This window comes from Pezoporus occidentalis, unplaced genomic scaffold (genome assembly GCF_034315485.1).
Source record: "Pezoporus occidentalis ecotype Australia unplaced genomic scaffold, CSIRO_AGI_Poc_V1 ctg57, whole genome shotgun sequence".
In the NCBI taxonomy this organism is placed as follows: domain Eukaryota; kingdom Metazoa; phylum Chordata; class Aves; order Psittaciformes; family Psittacidae; genus Pezoporus; species Pezoporus occidentalis.
The window spans coordinates 5,359,884-5,379,327 of record NW_026915910.1 but is presented as its reverse complement, the minus strand read 5'-3'; the positions used below and the strand labels follow the sequence as shown (position 1 = coordinate 5,379,327).

At 45.4% G+C, this 19,444-nt stretch overlaps 2 protein-coding genes across 2 annotated transcripts; one reads left to right on the top strand and one right to left on the bottom strand.

Moving 5' to 3' along the window:
* The first annotated feature begins 3,633 nt into the window (after positions 1-3,633).
* Positions 3,634-6,810, top strand: LOC134173985 (antimicrobial peptide THP2-like). The gene is made up of 4 exons (XM_062638546.1): positions 3,634-3,775; positions 4,991-5,069; positions 5,745-5,865; positions 6,582-6,810. Exons 2-4 carry the CDS (start codon positions 5,012-5,014, stop codon positions 6,595-6,597), a joined length of 195 nt encoding a protein of 64 aa, XP_062494530.1. The 5' UTR covers positions 3,634-3,775; positions 4,991-5,011; the 3' UTR covers positions 6,598-6,810.
* An 8,643-nt stretch (positions 6,811-15,453) lies between these two features.
* Positions 15,454-17,979, bottom strand: LOC134173983 (antimicrobial peptide THP1-like). Its single transcript, XM_062638543.1, has 5 exons — positions 17,856-17,979; positions 16,878-17,032; positions 16,677-16,764; positions 16,189-16,315; positions 15,454-15,692 (listed from the first exon to the last, which is right to left on the bottom strand). The coding sequence occupies exons 2-5, from the start codon at positions 16,959-16,961 to the stop codon at positions 15,680-15,682; spliced, it is 312 nt and encodes a 103-aa protein (XP_062494527.1). The 5' UTR covers positions 16,962-17,032; positions 17,856-17,979; the 3' UTR covers positions 15,454-15,679.
* Between the last annotated feature and the right edge of the window lie 1,465 nt (positions 17,980-19,444).

Genomic DNA, 19,444 nt, shown 5'->3' with positions numbered 1-19,444 from the left:
CTGTGGCTGGCTTGGCCACAAACCGTCACTGTTGTTCAGCCAAGCTCCTCTTCAAAGCACACTTGAACATCTGCTCTTTGGTAAACTGCTTGGGATCAGCTTATCGTTGTGCTCAAAGTTCTAGCTATGTCTTCATACAATGACTTCCAGATGCCTGGAGCCTTCATTGGCATGAACAAACTGTCCTTTGGAGGTGAGGGATGGAACAGCAGACAGGCATTCTGTGCAGTAGCATTTTAAATAGGGGAGACACTGCTGAAAGGCTTCCCTAAGATTTCCTGCTTTTTTTGTTGGGTTTGTTTTTGATTTTTTTTTTCATCAGTAAACTATTAGCAGCAGAGTTTGAGATTCCCCCTTTTCCTCCTCATTGCCTCATCTGCTATGCTAGATACAGACTCATAAGACAGAGGTAAGATCCTCCTTCCTTTCTGTGAAGTGATCTTGGCAGAGTAACCCTTTATTTTGATCTGAAAAAGGTGAAAGCCATTTCTCCTTCCCACACTCTGCAGCCTCCTTGTGAAGATGCCTCCCTTATAGTTCATCCAACAGCATCAGACAGAGCAGCAGTTCAGGATCCACCTGTCAGTTCTCGTGCCAGGGCTCTATGCACTACATCATTACATAAAATTCTGGTCCCATCATACTGCTTCTCCTTCTCCAAAGAGAGCTGTGTGATCTGGACCTGAAATGTGTGGGGGAGTGTGACATCATTGGTGAAGTCCAGCTAGAAAAAGTTGGAATGAAGACTTGCCATGCAGGTAGAGAGAAATGTTGCTGGGTCACTTCTGGACTTTGATAAAACAAGAAAAGAAAATAAACATGTTATTTAAGCAAAAGGAAACTCTCCATGAAAACTCCCTTTCCCTCTGCACTGAAAATAGCAAAGAAAGTAGATGTGGTGTGTGCAGAGAGGATTACTTACCTAATGTCAAGATCCAAATGATTGTGAGGTGCTGCCCAGGTTAGCTGGACTGGATTGTATGCACTGCTCTACCCATGTACCCTAGGTGAAGGAATGTGTAGCTGGTGCTACTGTGATCCTGGTGTAAGTCAGGTCTACCAGCAAAAACACTATAGTAAAACACAGATTGTGAAGGGCAAAACACTGCTATATCCCTCTTGATGTTCAAAACTCACTGACTGTCCCCTGCTCATAAAAGCAGGAGCTGTAGGTGAGGATGGAGATGTTATCTACCCTGAAAGCCACAAACCAAAACCTCGATAAGGCCTGCCTTTACCACAGTGAGCTCTAGACAGTCAAAGGTGCTCCATCCCTCCTTTGCTTCTCCCTTCCCCAGTTTCAGGCAGAGGTACTTTGATGGTAACAATTGGAGTTACCGTGTATAATTAATGGTGTCAAGAATGCCCAGCATTAAAGCCACGTCCTTGACATACTTACACAGAGCCCTGCCCAGGGTAAAAGTTAACGATGCATCTTTGTTTCCTAGAGGAATCGGGTTGAGTAACAGTAGCAGTTGGTAGGTGAACTAACCACAAACTCTTGGCAAGCTGTGAAGTAACTGCAGCTTTTGCAATTTTATTCCCTCAGCTTTCTGCTTTATGGCCAGAACCTCATGAAGACACCAGATATTTAAGCATCACTTTTTTCCTAGTGAAAAAAAAACAGTTCACTGATAAAAATACACAGAAAATAAAAAGTTATCCCAATTACCAGGGTATGCATTTGAGAGAAATCATTTGTAGGCGTGTTTTCACATGCATCTATAGCTATGTGTGTCTGTGCATGTATGCACACATGAACACTTCTGTATAGTTAAGAAATTAATGTCAAAGCGTTGAAACAATCATATCACTAGTAATTAAACTGAGGAACCAGAAAGGAATTTAATTATTTCAGTTTAGTTTTTATAGTAAATGATCTGTAAGATGTGGTGTCATTTGCAGAGATCTTGGTCAATTACTCATTCAAAATAGCAAACATATCATAACCTATTATGATGTACTTCAGGTGTTGTATTAAAGTATTCATGAACAATGTTTTTTGACTGGAGTGACTTATAAAGTGAAACATGATTTGAAAAAGTATTTAGTGTTAGTGACATTGGATAGTTACTGTGTATGTCAGCAAGTAACTTGGTGCAATGGAAGATCAGTAAGTAGGAAAGGATCACTAGACGTTAGAGATTGCGCTGAGGCTCCTCAAATTTTCATTGAATCCATTTATTGATTCATTTTGACTTGGGTTTTGCTATTGAATAAACCACAAAACAATCTGAGTTGGAATGGCTGTTTGGAGACCACCCAGTCCTTCCATCCCTTCAGACAGAGCCAGTTTCAATGATAGGCCAGGCTGCTTAGAGTTTGAATATCTCTATGAGGATCAAGACTCCATAAATTCTTCAGGCTCCTATTCCAGTTTCTGACAACCCTCATTGTGAGAGGGCTTTTTTTCCTCATATCTAACTGGAATTTTTTATCGTGATTTGCCTCTGTTACCTCCTCCTTCCACTGTGTACCTCTGAGAAGAGTGTGGATTAGGTAGTTGTGAACATTAACTTTAACCATGCTCAAGCTGAACAAAGACAGGTCCTTCAGCCTCTCCTCAGGTGGCTGATCCTACAGTCCAAACCCTCTAGGTTTCCAAAAGAAATGTTATGTACACACTATAGGACCTCAAGGTGGTATAGCCCACACGTTGATTCATGCCACAGTAGGTATTGGAGTGCCTTCAGACTACCTTCAGAGCAAAAATACTGGTCCTCTTTCCTGCTAAGGAATCTAGTTTGCACACACACAAACCCCTCTGCAAACCGAACCAGCATGAAGCCACAAGGGACCATCATGGGGTTACTTCAAAACTGTACTAATGCAATTTAAGACTTCACTGTGGATATCACTTTGGAAATGTCACTGTTCACCTGTGAACAAAAAGGCAAGGCAAATGGTAGGAATTGAGTCAGGGAAAGGGAGCTGAAACTAAAAGAATAATTATGATTAGGCACTGTACAAATCCAAGATGCATTTTGGAGATTACATGTAATTCTAGCCAGCACATTCCCCAAAGGGCATAACAGAACTGAAAGAAATAAGATACATGTACAACAGGAATGATCCATTGAAATAGCTGACCCGTTAGAAGACTTGTCTGCTAGATGTAGCTGACAGAATTCTGCTTTTGATTGTGGGAAAATAGACAATCAAGGGAGACTGCAGGAGAAGACCACAGCATCAGTAGTGATGTAGAGAGATGAAAGTGGAATATTTATTTGCTACTTCCCAGGACAGAAAAAGCAGAGATGCTCAGCTGGCCACTAAACCAATGGATGTTTGGTTTAGCTTCATATAACCATTATTCATATATCCAGGAAATAAACTAGCTGGGAGTGCAGAGAGCATGCAGATGTTTTGTACTGCAATGCCTTATGTTGCTCCCAAGAAGGAACAGTTCAACGTACATCCCAAGATGTTTGACACATACCAAGGTGGCTTAACGTATCTTACACAAACCGGAGTGTCACAAGAGGCATTGCATGAATAACCTGGGATTTTGAAGAAGCTTCAATAGGTTCAGACAGAAACCCTGCCTTTTCACTGGGAAATGGAAATCAGCTTGATTCTGGTTGCATTGAAAGTCACAAAAAAAATGGGCAATTTTTTGATTGGCTCAATGTGCACTTGCTGAGAAGAGAAAGCAGCTGTCACTTCCCTTAGGAAACACATTATAAAGGAGGGTCTCATGCCCACAGCCAAATTCCTCTGGAGGGAAGGAACCAAGAGCAGGTCTTCACTGGCTTCTGGGCTCACCTGATACCTGGTAACTTCTCACTTCTTTTCAGTCTTTCTTTCAATGTCTGCTGTAGACTTTTCTTAAAACAAACAAACAAACAAACAAGAACCAAACCCAAAACCCAAAAGAAAACCCAATAACCCACAAAACCCCCAAACCTCTGCACTATTAACCTAAATCTGTAGGTTACTAAAAAAGTTAATCTAAATTTTCCAGAAATTGCTCAGGTTGAATAAGTAATTCAAATATGTGCTAATACTTAAAATACTTTGATAACAATACTCTACTTTAAAACTCCTAGGAAAAAATCTGGCTGGGTCAGGTTGCTGTAGGGAGGTCTGTCCAGTGTATATTCTTTATTTCTCTATGTTAAGAACTTTATTACTTTTTCAGAATTGTTGACTTTGCCTGCTTCTTTGTCCTGATATTTTCAAATACATAGAAATTTGTATAAACTTTTAATACTAATTTCAAAGCTGGTTTGGGTCACCCTCTGCCATGCCACTTGCTGAAATATGACATTTCAACACAACCTTGTTTCCTTTCCTTGCTTAAGAGAACATAATTTGTGACAGAGCAGAAGATACTCTAATGCTAAGTTATATGACATTAACTACTTCTTTATCCATAAGCCCACTTCCTGACTGTCCTATCCCATTTTGCAGGTATCAGTTCAATTATTAATTTCTATTTCATGTTGCTTTTCAAATTTCATTTGTCAAATAGGAACTGATTTGATTGTACATTTCCATTCTAAAATTGCTGCCTATAGATGAAGACTGAAGATTCTGAGCGAGTTGATTTTAGCTGCTATTTCTTGATAACTTTTAATACTGCTTTTTTTTTTTTTTTTCCTGAAGTTTGCAAATGGGACTGTATAAATGCCTCTTTTTGGCTAGTGTTGCTTATTATAAACAGCACTTAGATTAAAAAAAACCCTAAATTTAAATAATGACTACATTTGGGCTAGGACTATTTGCAAAGTGTGAAAGAAATCTGAGTAATCAAACAATTATAATGATTTAATGATCACATATCCCTAGAGTATGTTGCCCCATACATATTTACTTTTTCCCAGAAATGCTCACACAGCAGTCATGATATCATATGGGTCTTACTGGTGATTTTTCAAATAGGTAATATAAATGCCATCTTGATTAATACAGTATTTACACACTTCAGAAGATTGTGGATCCCAGGGGACTGCCTGTCATATGTCTTTCTTGCTCCTTCTCCCTGCAGTGACAGAGCAAACCTGCAGTCATGAAGATCCTTTACCTGCTCTTATCTCTCCTGTTCTTGGCACTTCAAGTTTCTCCAGGTAAGATGAAAAAGAGATGCTAGAAGGGGATTTTTGTGTACCTGAAGTAAACTCCCCAACACATTTGCACCACTACCAGTTAAAATTGCTCAAAACTGAGCAGGAGTTATCACATAGCTCAGTGCCTGTGCTCTCTTATAAAACCTCTTTCAAACGTGGAGAAATTATGACTTCTGAATGAAAGTGTTTTTTCACTTCTGCTACCTCCCTAAAAAGACCATGTTAAGTAGCCCAGTGAAAGATGCCTGACATGGTGTCTGTGATGGCCATGATCTTCGAATAATAGCACACTCAGCAGTGTGTATGCAGATGAAAACAAAGCCTGACCAAGTATTCTGGGATACAAGCTGGTACTAAAGCCTCTTGAACCATGACCCTTTCCTATAAGGTAAAGAAAGGATCATGAGTCTGTATCATTCTCCACCTAGACTTAAGGGCCATTCATTTAGATGCACTGTGACCTTATGATCCCACCTCCACAAGGTGTAGATCTGCTTTGTAAACTCACCTCTTTACTCACTTTGTAAACACAGCCTTTCAACACGGCCAAATCCAGGCAACAGTCTTTAGGCAAGTTGGTGGTGAAGGCAGCTCAATGAATGGGAAACCCTCTGGCATTATGACTACATTTCCCTGCCCTGCAGGATGAGAGGAAAGGAAATCTTATTGTTGCAGGTTTGTCTTCACCACAGCGGGACATGTTTTTCTGTAGAAAAGGGTCCTGTTACTTTGGAAGATGCCCCATCCATCTGATTAAAGTTGGAAACTGCTTTGGGTTCCGTTCCTGCTGCAAATCGTGAGTTTGACATTCACCAAGACTTATCTGCAGGATGAGCAGACAAATCTCTTTTACCTGTGTCTTTAACTGCAAGGTGCTAAGAAACATTCAAATTGCTCAGTGAGGAAAAACACCTAACATGCTATGAGGACAGTCAGGCCTTGACGTAGGCTGAGATGCATGGTTCTCTTTCTCCCAAGAAGTGCACCGTGGTCTGCCCCAGCGAGAGTGATAAAGTACAGCTGGAGATGTCAGCCTTGGGCTGTCACATCTCTGTGTAACCCTTTTCAGCTCCTGTGCCAGAGGAAAATACCAGGGTTTGGTATTTGCAGAACTGGACTGCTGTGCCCTATGGGCAGCAGAGGGTAATTCAGCACAGTGCAGGCTGAGCACAGGTATCTGAGTGTCATCAAATGTGTGCAAAATGTGCAACAGTGGGGTAAAAAGAAATTATCACATGAAATGTAGCATTCTATTTTCACTCAGGAATGAATGCATTCACCCCAGTACAAAGGGATACCAATTTAATTCCCTGCTTTCCCTGAAATGATAGGAAAACCCTCTCCTTACTCACAGGCATGAGTGCACAGGGCTGCCCCAGCACAGCTACACACAACATTATGTATTTTGGAAAGTACTTATACCCAAGAGGAAAATATGCATGGACTGAGAGCAAGTAAGGAGGCAATACAAGCAGAAAGAGAACCTAATTTTATTAATGTTTCTTTGTGCAGGCCATGGGATATATAAAAACTTCATGGACCACCCATTCAAGAGTGATGAGAATTCCTTCTAAACCTAGGCATTTCGTTTGAACACCTTACTGCCACTGAATCCTGCTACGAAGCCTCATGCACCTTTCATTTTTAATCCAAAAAAAGCTTTATGATGTAAAGTAAATCCAAATGTATTCTTCATTGCTTTCTCTCCTGTTTCAAATAAATTGTTGTTGCTTAGCATTCACGTCACTGAAACATGGGTTTTTGTTGCATGGGCTGAGGGTGATGATCCTACCTGGGTTTTGACATACAGACCACAGAGGGCAACAATTTATAGTGCCATCTGCTCCTTAACTTGAGCTTTTCTGAGACATACGATGTCCAGGGCTAGACAGACATGGACTGAAGGCCTTACCCTCCAGTACCAAGAGATATGATGGGTGGAAAAACTCAGCTTCCTTCTGTGAGAATGTGTTCAGCTGCCAAAATCCTTTTTTTCTTACTATGCAGAAAACTTTTCCTGGGGCAAGAGAAATAGAAATAGCTAAAAGCCCAGACGTCCACCATCCATTAAAACATCAGCGTCTGAGACATAACATTCTGGCTTCTGGAAGATGCCTGTGAGCATCCCAGGAAAGATGTAGTGCTATTATCTTTCCTTTAAAATAATGCAACAATTTAAGCCAGTTCTTTTCCCTCCAGAAGCTGTTCATCCTGTAATTTCACAGCAATGGATGTCAGCTTTGCTTTTTTAACCCCCACCTGCCACGCTAAGAGGAAGCATAAGAGATAATAGATAGAGAACAACTTATACTGGTGTCGTGGTTTAAGGCCAGCTAGCAACTAAGTACCACAAAGCCATTTATTTACCTTCCCCCCTCCAATGGGATGGGGAAGAGAATGTAAATGTAAAAAAAAAAAAGGTAAAGCACATGGGTTCAGACAAGAACAGTTTAATAATTGAAATAAGGTTAAGCATAATAACAGTAATCATCTTCATCATCATCTTCATCAAATCATAGAATGGTTTGGATTGGAAGGGACCTTAAAGATCATCTAGTTACAACACATTTCACCAGACATCCTCCATCTAGACCATGCTGCTCCAAGCCTTGTCCAACGCTGCCAAGGATGGGGCATCCACAGCTTCTCTGGGCAACCTGTGCAGGGCCTCACCACCCTCACAGTAAATACATAATTAAAGGAAGTAAAAGAGAGAGGGAGGAGTAAACCAAACAGTGCAATAAACCAAAACAGAAAACCCCAAGTGATGCACAATACAACTGCTCACCACCTGATGACTGATACCCAGCCCATCCCCGAGCAGTGCATGGCAACTCCTGGGCAATTCCCCCCTGTTTCTATTCTGATGCTGACATTCCTGGCATGGAACACTCCCTGGCTGTGCTCCCTCCCAGATTCTTTTACCCCTCCTCTCTTGCAGACCATGAGAGACTGAAAAGTCTTTGGTCAGGGTAAGTGCTACTGAGCAACAACTGAAACATCGGTGTGTTATCAGCATTGCTCTCAGACTAAAGCCAAAACACACACCAGAAAGAAAATTAACCCTGTCCCAGCTGACACCACAACTGGTCTCTCTTCATTAGGTCCCTCCACCATTCGGCACAGTCCCTTCAGTTCTGCATTGAGATCCACACATTTATGAAATGATATTCAAGAGGGGATTTTTTTTGCCTGACAAAAGGGCAGCATAGGGCATGAATAGTCATACATCCTATGACTATTCTTTTGAACTTCTTAGCAGGGAACAAACTTATCCTCAGGTGTCCCAGCCAGCTTCTAATCCTCTGTGTCATGATTAAGGCCAGTTAGCAACTAAGTACCACAAAGCTATTTCATGACTTGCAAGAAGTCTTGACTTTTCCACAACAGCACGTGGGGACCAGGCAGAATGTCACACAGTGCTAGAAGCTGCACTACTGACAACACTCAAGCAACTGAAGCCATCTTCACCAGTCTGTTGGTTCTCCTGACTCCATTGACTATGATGGGAATCTAGCCACCACTGTGCCTGTAGTCATGCAAATTAAGTTAGAGGAATTGGCACCCCCCCCAAATGTGTTGCATGCTGTATATACTGTAGAAGATATGCTATATACATATACATGTATGTACTTCAAAGGTCACATAATATCTGGTACTGAAATATTCTGTCTCAACCCCTCTCTTACCTCCTGCAGTTCTGTCTGATCTTGTGCAAATGATCTTGAGTGGCACTGCTGGCAACGTAACCTTTTATGGTTATGTTGGGAATGAAGTGCACATTGTGGAAGTAAAGGACAGGAAACATCGTTGTTTCTCAACATACAGGAGTCAGGGGGTAGCTGGCCCCCGACTGCTGAGGTTTCTCTACAATTCTAGTGGAGAATTTCTTGTTGATACTTTTCAAGCCTTGACTTTTACCTTGACAAAATATACAGGACATTGCTTGCTACGAATAGCCAAATGTCACCCATGCCCTGGTCCTTGTTCCTGACAGCCACAGGCACCAGCAGCACCAGATGGTTATGGAGGTCTGTGCTGTTCAATGTCCCTTGAGTGGGCAGTACCTATACTGGAGGCCCCGGGCTCCTCCTCGTCTTGCTCTAGCACACCATAACCCTCCCTGCTGTATGCCCTGATGGGATCTATGCTGCTTCATGCCCCATCCCATCACACAGCAGGGAGGGACCTCCCTTTCTCTCATCAGCACTTGGGCTTTCAGAGGTTTAGCTGGTTTTGATGTCAGGATTCACATGGAGCTGCTAAATGGCCTTGAGTAATAGCACTGCATGAGAAAGAGCTTTGATAAGCAGGAGTCTCCCAAAGATCACCTGAGAGCTGCTTTTATGCTCAGTTTCCTTTCCCTGCCCTTGCTTGAGCTGTTTGCCAGCTTTGATCCTGGCTGTACACCTTGTTACCTGCCCTCCTGGTTTAAACCTGGAGCTGCTTCATTGCTGTGAAGCCAGATTTACCTGTAGAACAGCCTGGTCTTTCTCTTACCTGACAAGTACTGTGGTCACGTGCAGACCTGTGCACATATAAACACACACGTTCACCTGCAGCTATAGCATAGCTCTGTATGTTGGCCTGTAGAAGGGATGAGGTTAGTGTCTGATAGCAAAGAGCAACAGGCCTGGTCTTGTATGGGCTCCAGGTGGGGAAAGAGGAGAAGGCATCCTGTTTCTTCCCTGGATATTGGATACAGGTTACCCTCAAGAAGCTTGCAGGTGGCACCAAACCGGGACGAATGGGTGATGCACCAGGGAGCTGTGTTGCTACCCAGAGGGACTTCAACAGGGCTGACAGGAACCTCATGCAGCCCAACATGGAGAAATGCGATGTCTCGTACCTAGGGAGGAACAACCCCATGCAGCCATACATGCTGGGGTCACCCAGCTAAAAAGCAGCTTTGCAGGATAGGACCTGAATGTGCTGGTGGGCACCAGGCTAAACATAAGTCAGCAACAGGCCCTTGCAGCAAAGTGGGCTATGCTGAAGGTATCCTGGGCTGAATTCGACCAAGCATTGCCAAGGACGTGATCTTTCCCCTCTACCCAGCACTCACAAGCCACAGTTGGAGCATTGTATGTCCAGTTCTGAGCTCCTCATCCAAACCAGACACAGACATACTGGAGAGAGTTCAGCAAAGGCCACCGGGGTGGACTGGAGCATCTCTTCTAGAAGAGGAGAGGCTGACACAGCTGGGTCTGTTCAGCCTGGAGAATAGAAGGCTCAGGGGGAAATTTATTAACATGTTTAAATACCTGAAGGAAGGGTACAAAGAGAAGAGATCCAGGCTTTTTCCAATGATGCCTGGTGCCAGGACCAGAGGCCATGGGCACACACTGAAATGCAGCAGGCTCCTCTGAACATTGGGAACCACTTTTTTACCGTGTGACCAAGCACTTAGCAGAATTTGCCCAAAGAGGTGATGGAGTCTCCATCCTTGGAGATATTCAGCAGCCATCTGGACATGGTCCTGGGCAACTGGTTCTGGGTGTCACTGCTTGAGCGGGGGGGGGGGGGATGGACCAGATGACCTCCAGAGGTCCCTTCCAAACTCAACCATGCTGTGATGCTGAGAAACTATGTCTTTATTGAAGATAGGGAAAAGCAGCCTTTGCCCAAGCAGCACCAAACCCATGGCAGGATATCTCCAGCTCACGAGAACCTAACAGGAGCTGCGGTTCCACTCCTGCTGTCACACCACCTTGGGGTAGCAGAGGCAGGAAGGGAATATGACATCAGGAGACGGTTCCAGGAGCCAGAAGCAAGGGGGATGTTCTGCTTGGGAAGTCCAGGGATTCACCGCTATTTCCTGCATAAAAAAAGCACAATGTGTGGTCAGCAATATTTATTTTCCCTGTTCATTCTTTGTCTTCCTCCAGTCTCTCTGCCACTTTTATTATAAGGACCTGTAAAGAATTACTGGACAACCCTTCCTCAGATAAGCTCCAGTCCTTATTTCAGTTGACTTGGACCTGTGCATTCCTTAGTTGTTGCAGTCTTGAACCCAAGGCTCTTCAGAAACCTCACTGAGATGGTTCTGTGCCCCTCGCTATACAAAGGTCACACTTCACTTTCACAGCATGAGAAAGGGAGAATGGGAAGATGCTGGCTGAATTTGGGCTTCTTCAGTCCACACCGGGCAGGTTCAAGCAGCTTTACAAAGGAATTTTAACCCTCCTTCCCTGGCCTCTGCGTCTTAACATGAATGCAGGAGGGTGTTATCCAGCAGTGTGGATGTGAAGACAACAGCAGATCTATTTCAGCAAACATAGCAGAGGGCAAATTCCGAATGTCTAACTTCAGAACTTATCTTTTGCAGCAAACTACCAAATTTGTACACCTTCCATAGATGTGATAAGGGTGATGTCATGTCAAAGACCTACAGAATCCCCCTTTGTGCTTACATCACCATTCATTTCCTGGAACCAGAGATGTACCTGCAGGGAGAGACAACTGAAAGGGAAAGATAATTTGGGAGCACATTCTGTAATTCTAGAAGGGCTGGCACTCCACTAGGATTTCAACCCACTTTGTGGGCCAAGTATGAAAATGACCACAACTGCACCTTCAATAGCAAGCTAACTACCTAGAAGGACCATCAGCTAAAGCCCTGAGGCACAGGGCTGTTTGTGGGACAAAGGGATATTTTTCATCCTCCCACTGTCCCTGCAGAAGGAGAAGTTATTCCATAAAGCCAAGCTCTTATTCCTGAATGGCTTTCTCCACACCAGCCCCTCTAGCTCTCAGAGGAAGGGGCATTGTAACAGCATCCTTTGGTATATTCCATTGCATGACTTTTAATGTTGGAGCAAAGCCACAAAACTTTCCTCTCCTTTGAGCATCTCTAAAATGTACGGTCACCTACTAGGACATGGATCACGCATCTACCCTCTTCCACTCTCACCTGCAGCCCCCTGGATCAACAGGAGGAAGAAGGAGAAGAGCAGGGACAGGATCTTCACAGCTGATGCCTTGCCCAGGTCTTTAGAGGTGTGCAGAGTGGAGACACAAAGCCAACAAGGGCACGAGAGACCTCAAATGGTGCAGGAGCTTGTGCACAGTGGTATATACCGAACTGCAGATCTGTTATCCTGAATGAAAAAAGATGGTGCTGTCTGTAGCATATTCACAAAAACAACGGCCACCTCTGCAACTTCATGAATAGCCTGCCAGTAGTTCAGGAAGTTCTAGGCAAGGCAGTACCTTCTTCAGGTATCTTCCTTATATGCTGTCTCAAGCACAGACTGCAGATTTTATGTCTGGTAATTCAGGCTGTTTTAAGTGAAAAAGCAGCTGGTGCTACTTAGAGAGCAGTCAGAAAATTTACCTTTAGGAGTACCTTGGGCCTTACACACCGCTCACCTGTCTCTGAAACAGACCTAAATATGTTCCTAGAGAGACAGAATGGAAGGGATAGACTAGGTATGCATTCAAGTATGCTCATCAGATAAGGGTCATGCCTAGTGCCTGTGCTCTCTTGCTTCTTCATCTCCTTGCCAAAGGCCAAAGCAAAGAACGTTTGAGTGCTTTGCAGGTGCTTGTGCCAATGTAAATGCAAAAGCAAAAGGAAAATTATGGTTACAGGGTAGTGCAGCAGCTCCCCAGTTAGGAGAAAGAAAGGAGAGAAGTGTGTCAGTGGCCAAAGAGATCAGGAAAACATGAACTTTCAACTTGTCTGAAGGCTGACAGAATGGAAATTCTCTGTACTGCTGCATGTAAAGTGGCTCCATTCTTTAAATTACGAAGTTCCCCAATACAATTACAAATTGTATTCACCAGAATACAGTCTCGTGGTGTCCATCTTCAAACAACCACAGAACCTTTCCAATCTCTCCTGTGCTGGGGAAACCCTGCAACCAGGTTCAGCAGATTACGAGCTCCAATGAAAATTCACTTTTTCAATTTCCTTTATTTCCCCAAAAAGCACAGATGGCATTATGTGAATAGATATATACAATAGTTTGTCATTTAGATGGTCCCAGTGTGATGGACTGAATGGGTATTCAGCCTGAGAGGCCCCACAGTCACTTGCCTTATGAGGGAAAGTCTTGGTCTTCAGGCAGCAACAAATCCATCAGGAATCACTTGCTTCCAGATGCCTTTGCGTTCAGGGAATACCACTTTGGCCAAAACACCCTGGTTTTATACCAGTGCTAGTGAGTGAGACATGCTTATTCCATGGCCACATCTCCCCTTGGCCTATCAGCAAGTGACCCATGTGCATGGGGGTGATGGCTTCACCTCATCCTTCATCGTGGCAATGGGAGAGTCTGAGGTGCCTCCTAGGGTTGATGCAATCTTCACCGTTATCCTCATGCAACACATCTTGTGACATCCCGCTGCACAGTGAGCACATGGGCTTGGTGTCTCAGCATGGACTTTGGTAGGTACAGACAGCGGCAACCAGTCATCAAAATGCAGATAAGGTTTCCCTACTTATCTGTCTCCTCCAATCTGACAAAATAATCTACATGGGATGTAGAAGAACATGAGGAGTATTATAAAGCTTCTTACCTGTCAGAATGATAAAAAGGATTTTATCTCTGCTTTTGTTTGAAGCTTCATCAGACGTTTTGGAAACAGCATACTGATTGTTGCACACATGTATGAGCTGATGGTCAAATGCACACCTATGTCAGCAGCATCTCCAGTTCACTGGTTCCATGTAAGTCATGTCAGATCATCGGTAACAGAAAATATCTATTTATTAATAGATTTTTCTCATTTTCTTGCTCTTTTTCCTCTTTCTTTACTGTATTAAACTCTTGGGGTGACTTTCCACAACACCATCAGTCTTGTTCAAGATGTCCTGGGCAAAGGGGCCCATGGGACAGTGGGACAGCTTCACACTGCTGAGATAAGGGGTGTTCATGGTGACCGCTAAATGTTCAGTTACATGATACATGAATGAACGTGAAGGAAACGATCCTGGAAAGCCAGTGGGAACCTGCTGTGTTGTGCACAGGATGTAAACAGAAGGGTGGGAGCTGCTGGTGGATATGGGGATAGACCCTTGCTGATGTGGACACAGCTCTTGGAGCTGTACAGATCTCCTCTGACTCCTACAACCCTCCCACAGGAACTGATATCATAGGAGACTGGGTTACACTGAATGCAGCTGGGACCTGCAGCTCCAGGACCAGGGCAAAGGTGCATCAGCCCCATGGCTCTGGGATGGGCTGCGTGTCTAGAGGGGAAGCAGTAGATGGTGAGGTGGTGGTGAGATGGCTGCATGGAGACCTCATAGCAGCCTTCCAGTATCTGAAGGGGGCCTACAAGGGTGCTGGAGTCCCCCTCTTCAACAGGGACTGTAGTGATAGGAAAGGGGTAATGGGTTAAAACTTAAACAGGGGAAGTTCAGGTTAGATATAAGGAAGTTCTTTACTGTGAGGGTGATGAGGACCTGGCACAGATTGCCCAGCGAAGCTGTGGCTGCCCCAGCCCTGGCAGTGTTCAAGGCCAGCTTGGATGGGGCTTGGAGAAACCTGGTCTAGTGGAAGGTGCCCCTGCCCATGGCAGGGGGTTGGAATTGGATGCGTTTTAAGGTCCCTTCCAACTGAAACCAGTCTGGGATTCGATGATTCTATAAGTCAGGGATGGACTGCTGTGGGTGATCTGCCTCCTTGAAATGGACATGATTCACTACTTGCTGACGTACTCACATGTGCATAGACACACATATATATTTAACTATAGAGGACAGAGGTCTGCACCTGATGAAAGGTTAAGGCTGTTGATGAAGAACCATGTTGCAATCCCTGTTTGTCTGAGTCAGGCAAAGAGAAGAAGACACCTTGCTTTCTTGCTGCTAGACTACACTTACGGACATTTCCAGGTTGTGGCCAATGGAACCCATTGGAGAGGAGATGAACCTTGAGGAGGAGATGGACAGTCAGTCTGGAGGACCTACTTCCCTCCAAGGCCTTGTAAAAGTCTCCTTGGGGGTTGTCTGTGCGATCAGGCCCCTCCAAGAGGGATGTGCCAGGGAGACAGGCTGTGGGCTAGTAGAGGTGCTGCTGCTGTGAAGCTGCCAGCAGGGATGGAGCTGAGCAGGGACACTTGGGATAGGTTCAGGGGCAACGCTGGCCATGCCTGCCCAAGAGACACACACCCAGCACCGTCCTGAACATGAAGCCACAGCTAACAGGGTCATAAATACACACAATAGCTTTATCCACATCAAACACCCTGCCCGCAGGACTGCCAGGCCAAGATCATCCCCACATCACTGCCAGGCAAGAGCATCCTCCAGGACAGACCCGGTAGTGATCCCCAGCATCCCCAGGGGCTTCTCCTGCCACCATCCCACTGGCACCCCATAGCGAGCCAGCACAGCACACCCTGCACCACAAGAACAGGCACACGTCCCACCCGCTGCAATGCCAAACTGCTCGTCTTTATTCAAGCCGGGAAAAGCAGCCTCTGCCCCAGCAGCACCGGCTCCGTGTTGGGATGTCCCCAGCACACGGGCACCCAGCAGGAGCAGTGCTTCCACTGCTGCTGTCACAGCCCCTGGGGGCGGCAGAGGTGGGGAGAGGAGATGACATCAGGAGCCAGGAGCCAGAAGCGAGGGGGACGTCCTGCTCATGGGGTTCAGGGGCTCAGCCCCACATCCTGTATGGAGAAAGCACACAAGCACGTCGCCCCTCATAACTTACTTTCCCTCTCACTCTCTCCCACCTCTCCTGCCCAGACAACCAAGCCTATGGTGCAAGAGAACCAGACTCAACAGAGGTGAGGTTCAGTCCTTGCTGCAGAGTTTGGACCAGTGTTATCTTAGTGTAGGCAGCTCTAACTCCAGCTCTATGCAGATGCAGCAAACCCAGGGTCATGCTGTCTAAGGACAGTGAATGCTTCACTCTTTCCTAGCTTGGGAGAGTTTCCTCCAAAGCCTGCATGAGTCTCATGTAGCTGAAGGAGAGTGAGGAGGTGCTGGGTGACCTTGGGCTCCTTCAGCACCACTCAGGGCAGGTCCAAGCATCTTTCTTTTTCTCCCTCGGGCTGTGCTTTATATGCATGTGCAGCACTGTGCTGTTATCTAGTCATAGTGCTTAAACACACCAGTGACTCTTCCTGCCATCACATCAGCATTTCTAATAACACAACTTACTTCTTGCAGCAAAATGAGAACTTTGTACAAAGTCCACTGATGACATAGGGGAAGGGGCACTTAAAAACTGCACAGAAGCCTTTTTGTCGAAGACATTGTGCCTTGTTTCCTGGAGCCAGGGAGGATCCTGCACAGTGAAAGAGGTCAAAAAACGTGAGTATGAGATGACCAAAATATGTGCATGGTTCCAGAGGGCCTGATACTGCCACTGTGTCTCAGTATCCTACATGCACCGGCCACCAAAACCAACATCTTTACCTCCCCAGTAGGAGGTTATGTTCTGCAGCAGCATGTACACATGCATGGAAACTCATAGGGAAAGACCAGTGTGAGGTACAGCAACTGCTGTGCTGGCTCCTCAGCTGCCCAACCATTCATTTGAGTTACTCCCTCCCAAATGTTATATGTATATGACAAATCCGGTTACTTCCCAAGACCCCACTGATGGGAGCTCACATTCCATCCCATCTCCTCTCTTCCACTCTCACCTGCAGCACCCTGAGCCAACAGGAGGAATAAGGGGAAGAGCAGGTACAGGATCCGCATGGCTGATGCCTCGGTCGGGTCTTCAGAGGGCTGCAGAGGGGACACATCAAAACAACAAAGAAAGGACATGGACAAGGCTGGGTGCATATGGTCACCCAAAAAGCAGAAGCACAATCTCCAACAAAAAGAGAGAATAATGGTACCAATAACTGCAACTTCTCGTGTATTCTTGGAGCATTTTGGGAAGCACCAGCCTGTTGGACAATCCAAAGTTTCATCTTCTTCATCAGTTCCTGATGTTTTTCTCAAGGCATTGGTTGATGGCTAGTATTTGCCATTTTACTCAAAACAACATTCACTGAAACTCAGATTATAAGGAAAAAGAACACTTTTTTTTTTTTTTTTAATATATGTTATAGTCCCTCACTTTTGCAGGGCATGTATTTGTCCCCTGGGCAGAATTTTCCAGAGAGACAGGGTCAAGGGGTGACACAAAATACACCTCACAACACAGACCAGGATGGGCACTAGGGCATTTGCTCTCTCTCTTCTGCCTCTTCTTAATAAATGCCAGAGCAGAGAAGGTTTGCCCATGAGGTGATATTGTGCCAGCACTCAGTACCACGCCAATAACAAAACCAGACTCCAGAACGTAGGGAAATGCATGTGCCTGGAGAATCCATGCATTCGCCAGCACTCTCCATCACTTCTGTCAGTCCAGACTTGGCTGCCCAAAACACCCTGCCCAATCACCACTGCTTCCCTGGGCTCAGGAAAGTCCTCCCAGCTCAGCTTGGAAGTGCCCATCCTCAACTCAAGACCATTCCCAAGCTTTCCGCAAGGACACTCTCCAGCTCCACACTCACTGTCCCTGACCTGTGCAGCACAGACCCAGGGAGAAGCAAGGGGACAGGGAAGTGTGTTGGTGGCCAGAAATGGAATCAGATAACTTTTGAGTCAACTGAAAACTTGAAATTATGAGAGATCTCCTACTGCTGAGGAAAGTCCCCATTTTCACAGATCTCAGGTCCCTCCTCATATGAGGGGGTTTTATTCTCTTTCCCATGCAGCTCTGACACTTGTTTATGATCAGTTTGTCATGTAGACAGCTCTGGGAAGATGGATGTGCACAGAGGAGCTGAATGTGTGGCCAGCTTGGAAAAGACTCCACAGTCACCTACCTGATGAAGGTCTTGATTCAGAGCCCACCAAGGAAGCAACAGGCTGAAACAATCCACCAGGAATCACTTGCACCCAGAAGTATTAGGGAGTATCACTTTGCCCAAAACACCCTGGTTTTACACTGCTGCCAGTGGGTGGGACTTGCACATATTCCTGCTGACACATCTCCCCTTGGCCAATCCCAAAGCTTCCCTCTGTGCGAGGGTGATGTGGTTGAACCTCGTTCCTCCCTGCTGCAGTGGGAGACGCTGAGGTGCCTCCTGGGGCTGTCGCAATCTTCGCCGTTATCCTCATGCAACACATCTTGTGACACCCTATGGCACAGTGAGCACAGCGCCTGTGGTGGCTTGATGAGAAATCTTTGGGATGGACCAAGTAACAGGTTGATGCAGACAGCGCATCAGCCCCAGAAGAAGGGAGTGCTACTTTGTCTCTTCTCATCTGATTGTATAATCAGGTAGTGTGTGATGTGCAAGAACACACACAGTATTGAAAGCCCTCCCACCTTTAGACACTGCAGGAACACCTTCTTCTGGGACAAGATGTCTGTGTACCTGACACATCAAAGTTGATAAGCATAACACTGTCTCTCTAGTGATTATTTAGATAAAGTGAGAGTAGCAGCAAGATACACGTTAAGGTCTGTAAAACAGATGATCCAACAAACCTGCATCTCCTCCTAAAGCTATCCAAGGTGAAGAAATAGGGATATAGGCCCTGCTTGAGGATCCAATGCATCTGATGCCGCACATGCAACTGGAGAAGAGACAGTCCTTGCTAGGCAGAAGGCTGCTGTAATGCATGCCTGACTTGGCAACTGCCTCTGAAGGTGTTTGTAAGAGAAATTTGGTCTCCCCAGCTCCAAGAGGTTACACGTTGGGGATTTTGTTAGTGGATCCTGGCCTCTTGGCCTTTCTCCTTGCATGCCATTGAGGTGTCAAGTCACAGTGGCAAGATAAGAAACACACAAAAGGTGGAAGAAGCAGAGGGCCCACCTGCCCAGAAGACTGACCTTGGGTTTTACCGGAGAGCTACTTGAAGAGAAGCAGAAAAAGATGTGGTCTGTGGTAGGGCAGCAGTTGGTGCTGGTTTCTAATGAGCAGGGATGCAGAATGTGTGTGTGCATGTGTCCCCAGGTGTACAGCAAACCACAACACTGAAGGGCTCTTTCTGCAAGGCAGGACGACATGAGACCCAGGGCTGGAGGCCTGGGAATCCTTCACAGAGGTATCAGAAGAAGAAAGTGATGCCTCCTATTCTCAGGATAGGGGTGTGGGTGGGTGGTGTAAACAGGAAAAGGGACTGTTTGACTGGTCTTTCTGAGCTCTCTTCCTGATGCTCCAAGGAACAGCACGTAAGATGTGAATCAATGAAGTGTATGGAAAAATGTAGGATTTATCTGATGCTACAGTGAAGTTTCCCAGTATATAATGAAGTTTCCTTGTAGACACAATGCAGGTTTAAAAAGTCAAGACGGAAGATAAATCTTTTGGTGCAGGTGTTTATTTTTTCTCCACTGAGATCATGAGCCAGATGTAACATCTCCTGGTTGCTGTGGCATGTGCCCTGGGGTGCCTCACACCCCGTG

Excerpts from the sequence above, each read along its gene's own strand:
- LOC134173985 (XM_062638546.1), top strand. The coding sequence starts at position 5,012 with ATGAAGATCCTTTACCTGCTCTTATCTCTCCTGTTCTTGGCACTTCAA. Across the intron at positions 5,070-5,744 it reads GGCACTTCAAGTTTCTCCAG|GTTTGTCTTCACCACAGCGG; the intron begins GTAAGATGAAAA and ends TTATTGTTGCAG.
- LOC134173983 (XM_062638543.1), bottom strand. The coding sequence starts at position 16,961 with ATGAAGAAGATGAAACTTTGGATTGTCCAACAGGCTGGTGCTTCCCAA. Across the intron at positions 16,765-16,877 it reads ACGAGAAGTTGCAGTTATTG|CCCTCTGAAGACCCGACCGA; the intron begins GTACCATTATTC and ends TCCCCTCTGCAG. Across the intron at positions 16,316-16,676 it reads GTTGGCTCAGGGTGCTGCAG|GATCCTCCCTGGCTCCAGGA; the intron begins GTGAGAGTGGAA and ends TTCACTGTGCAG.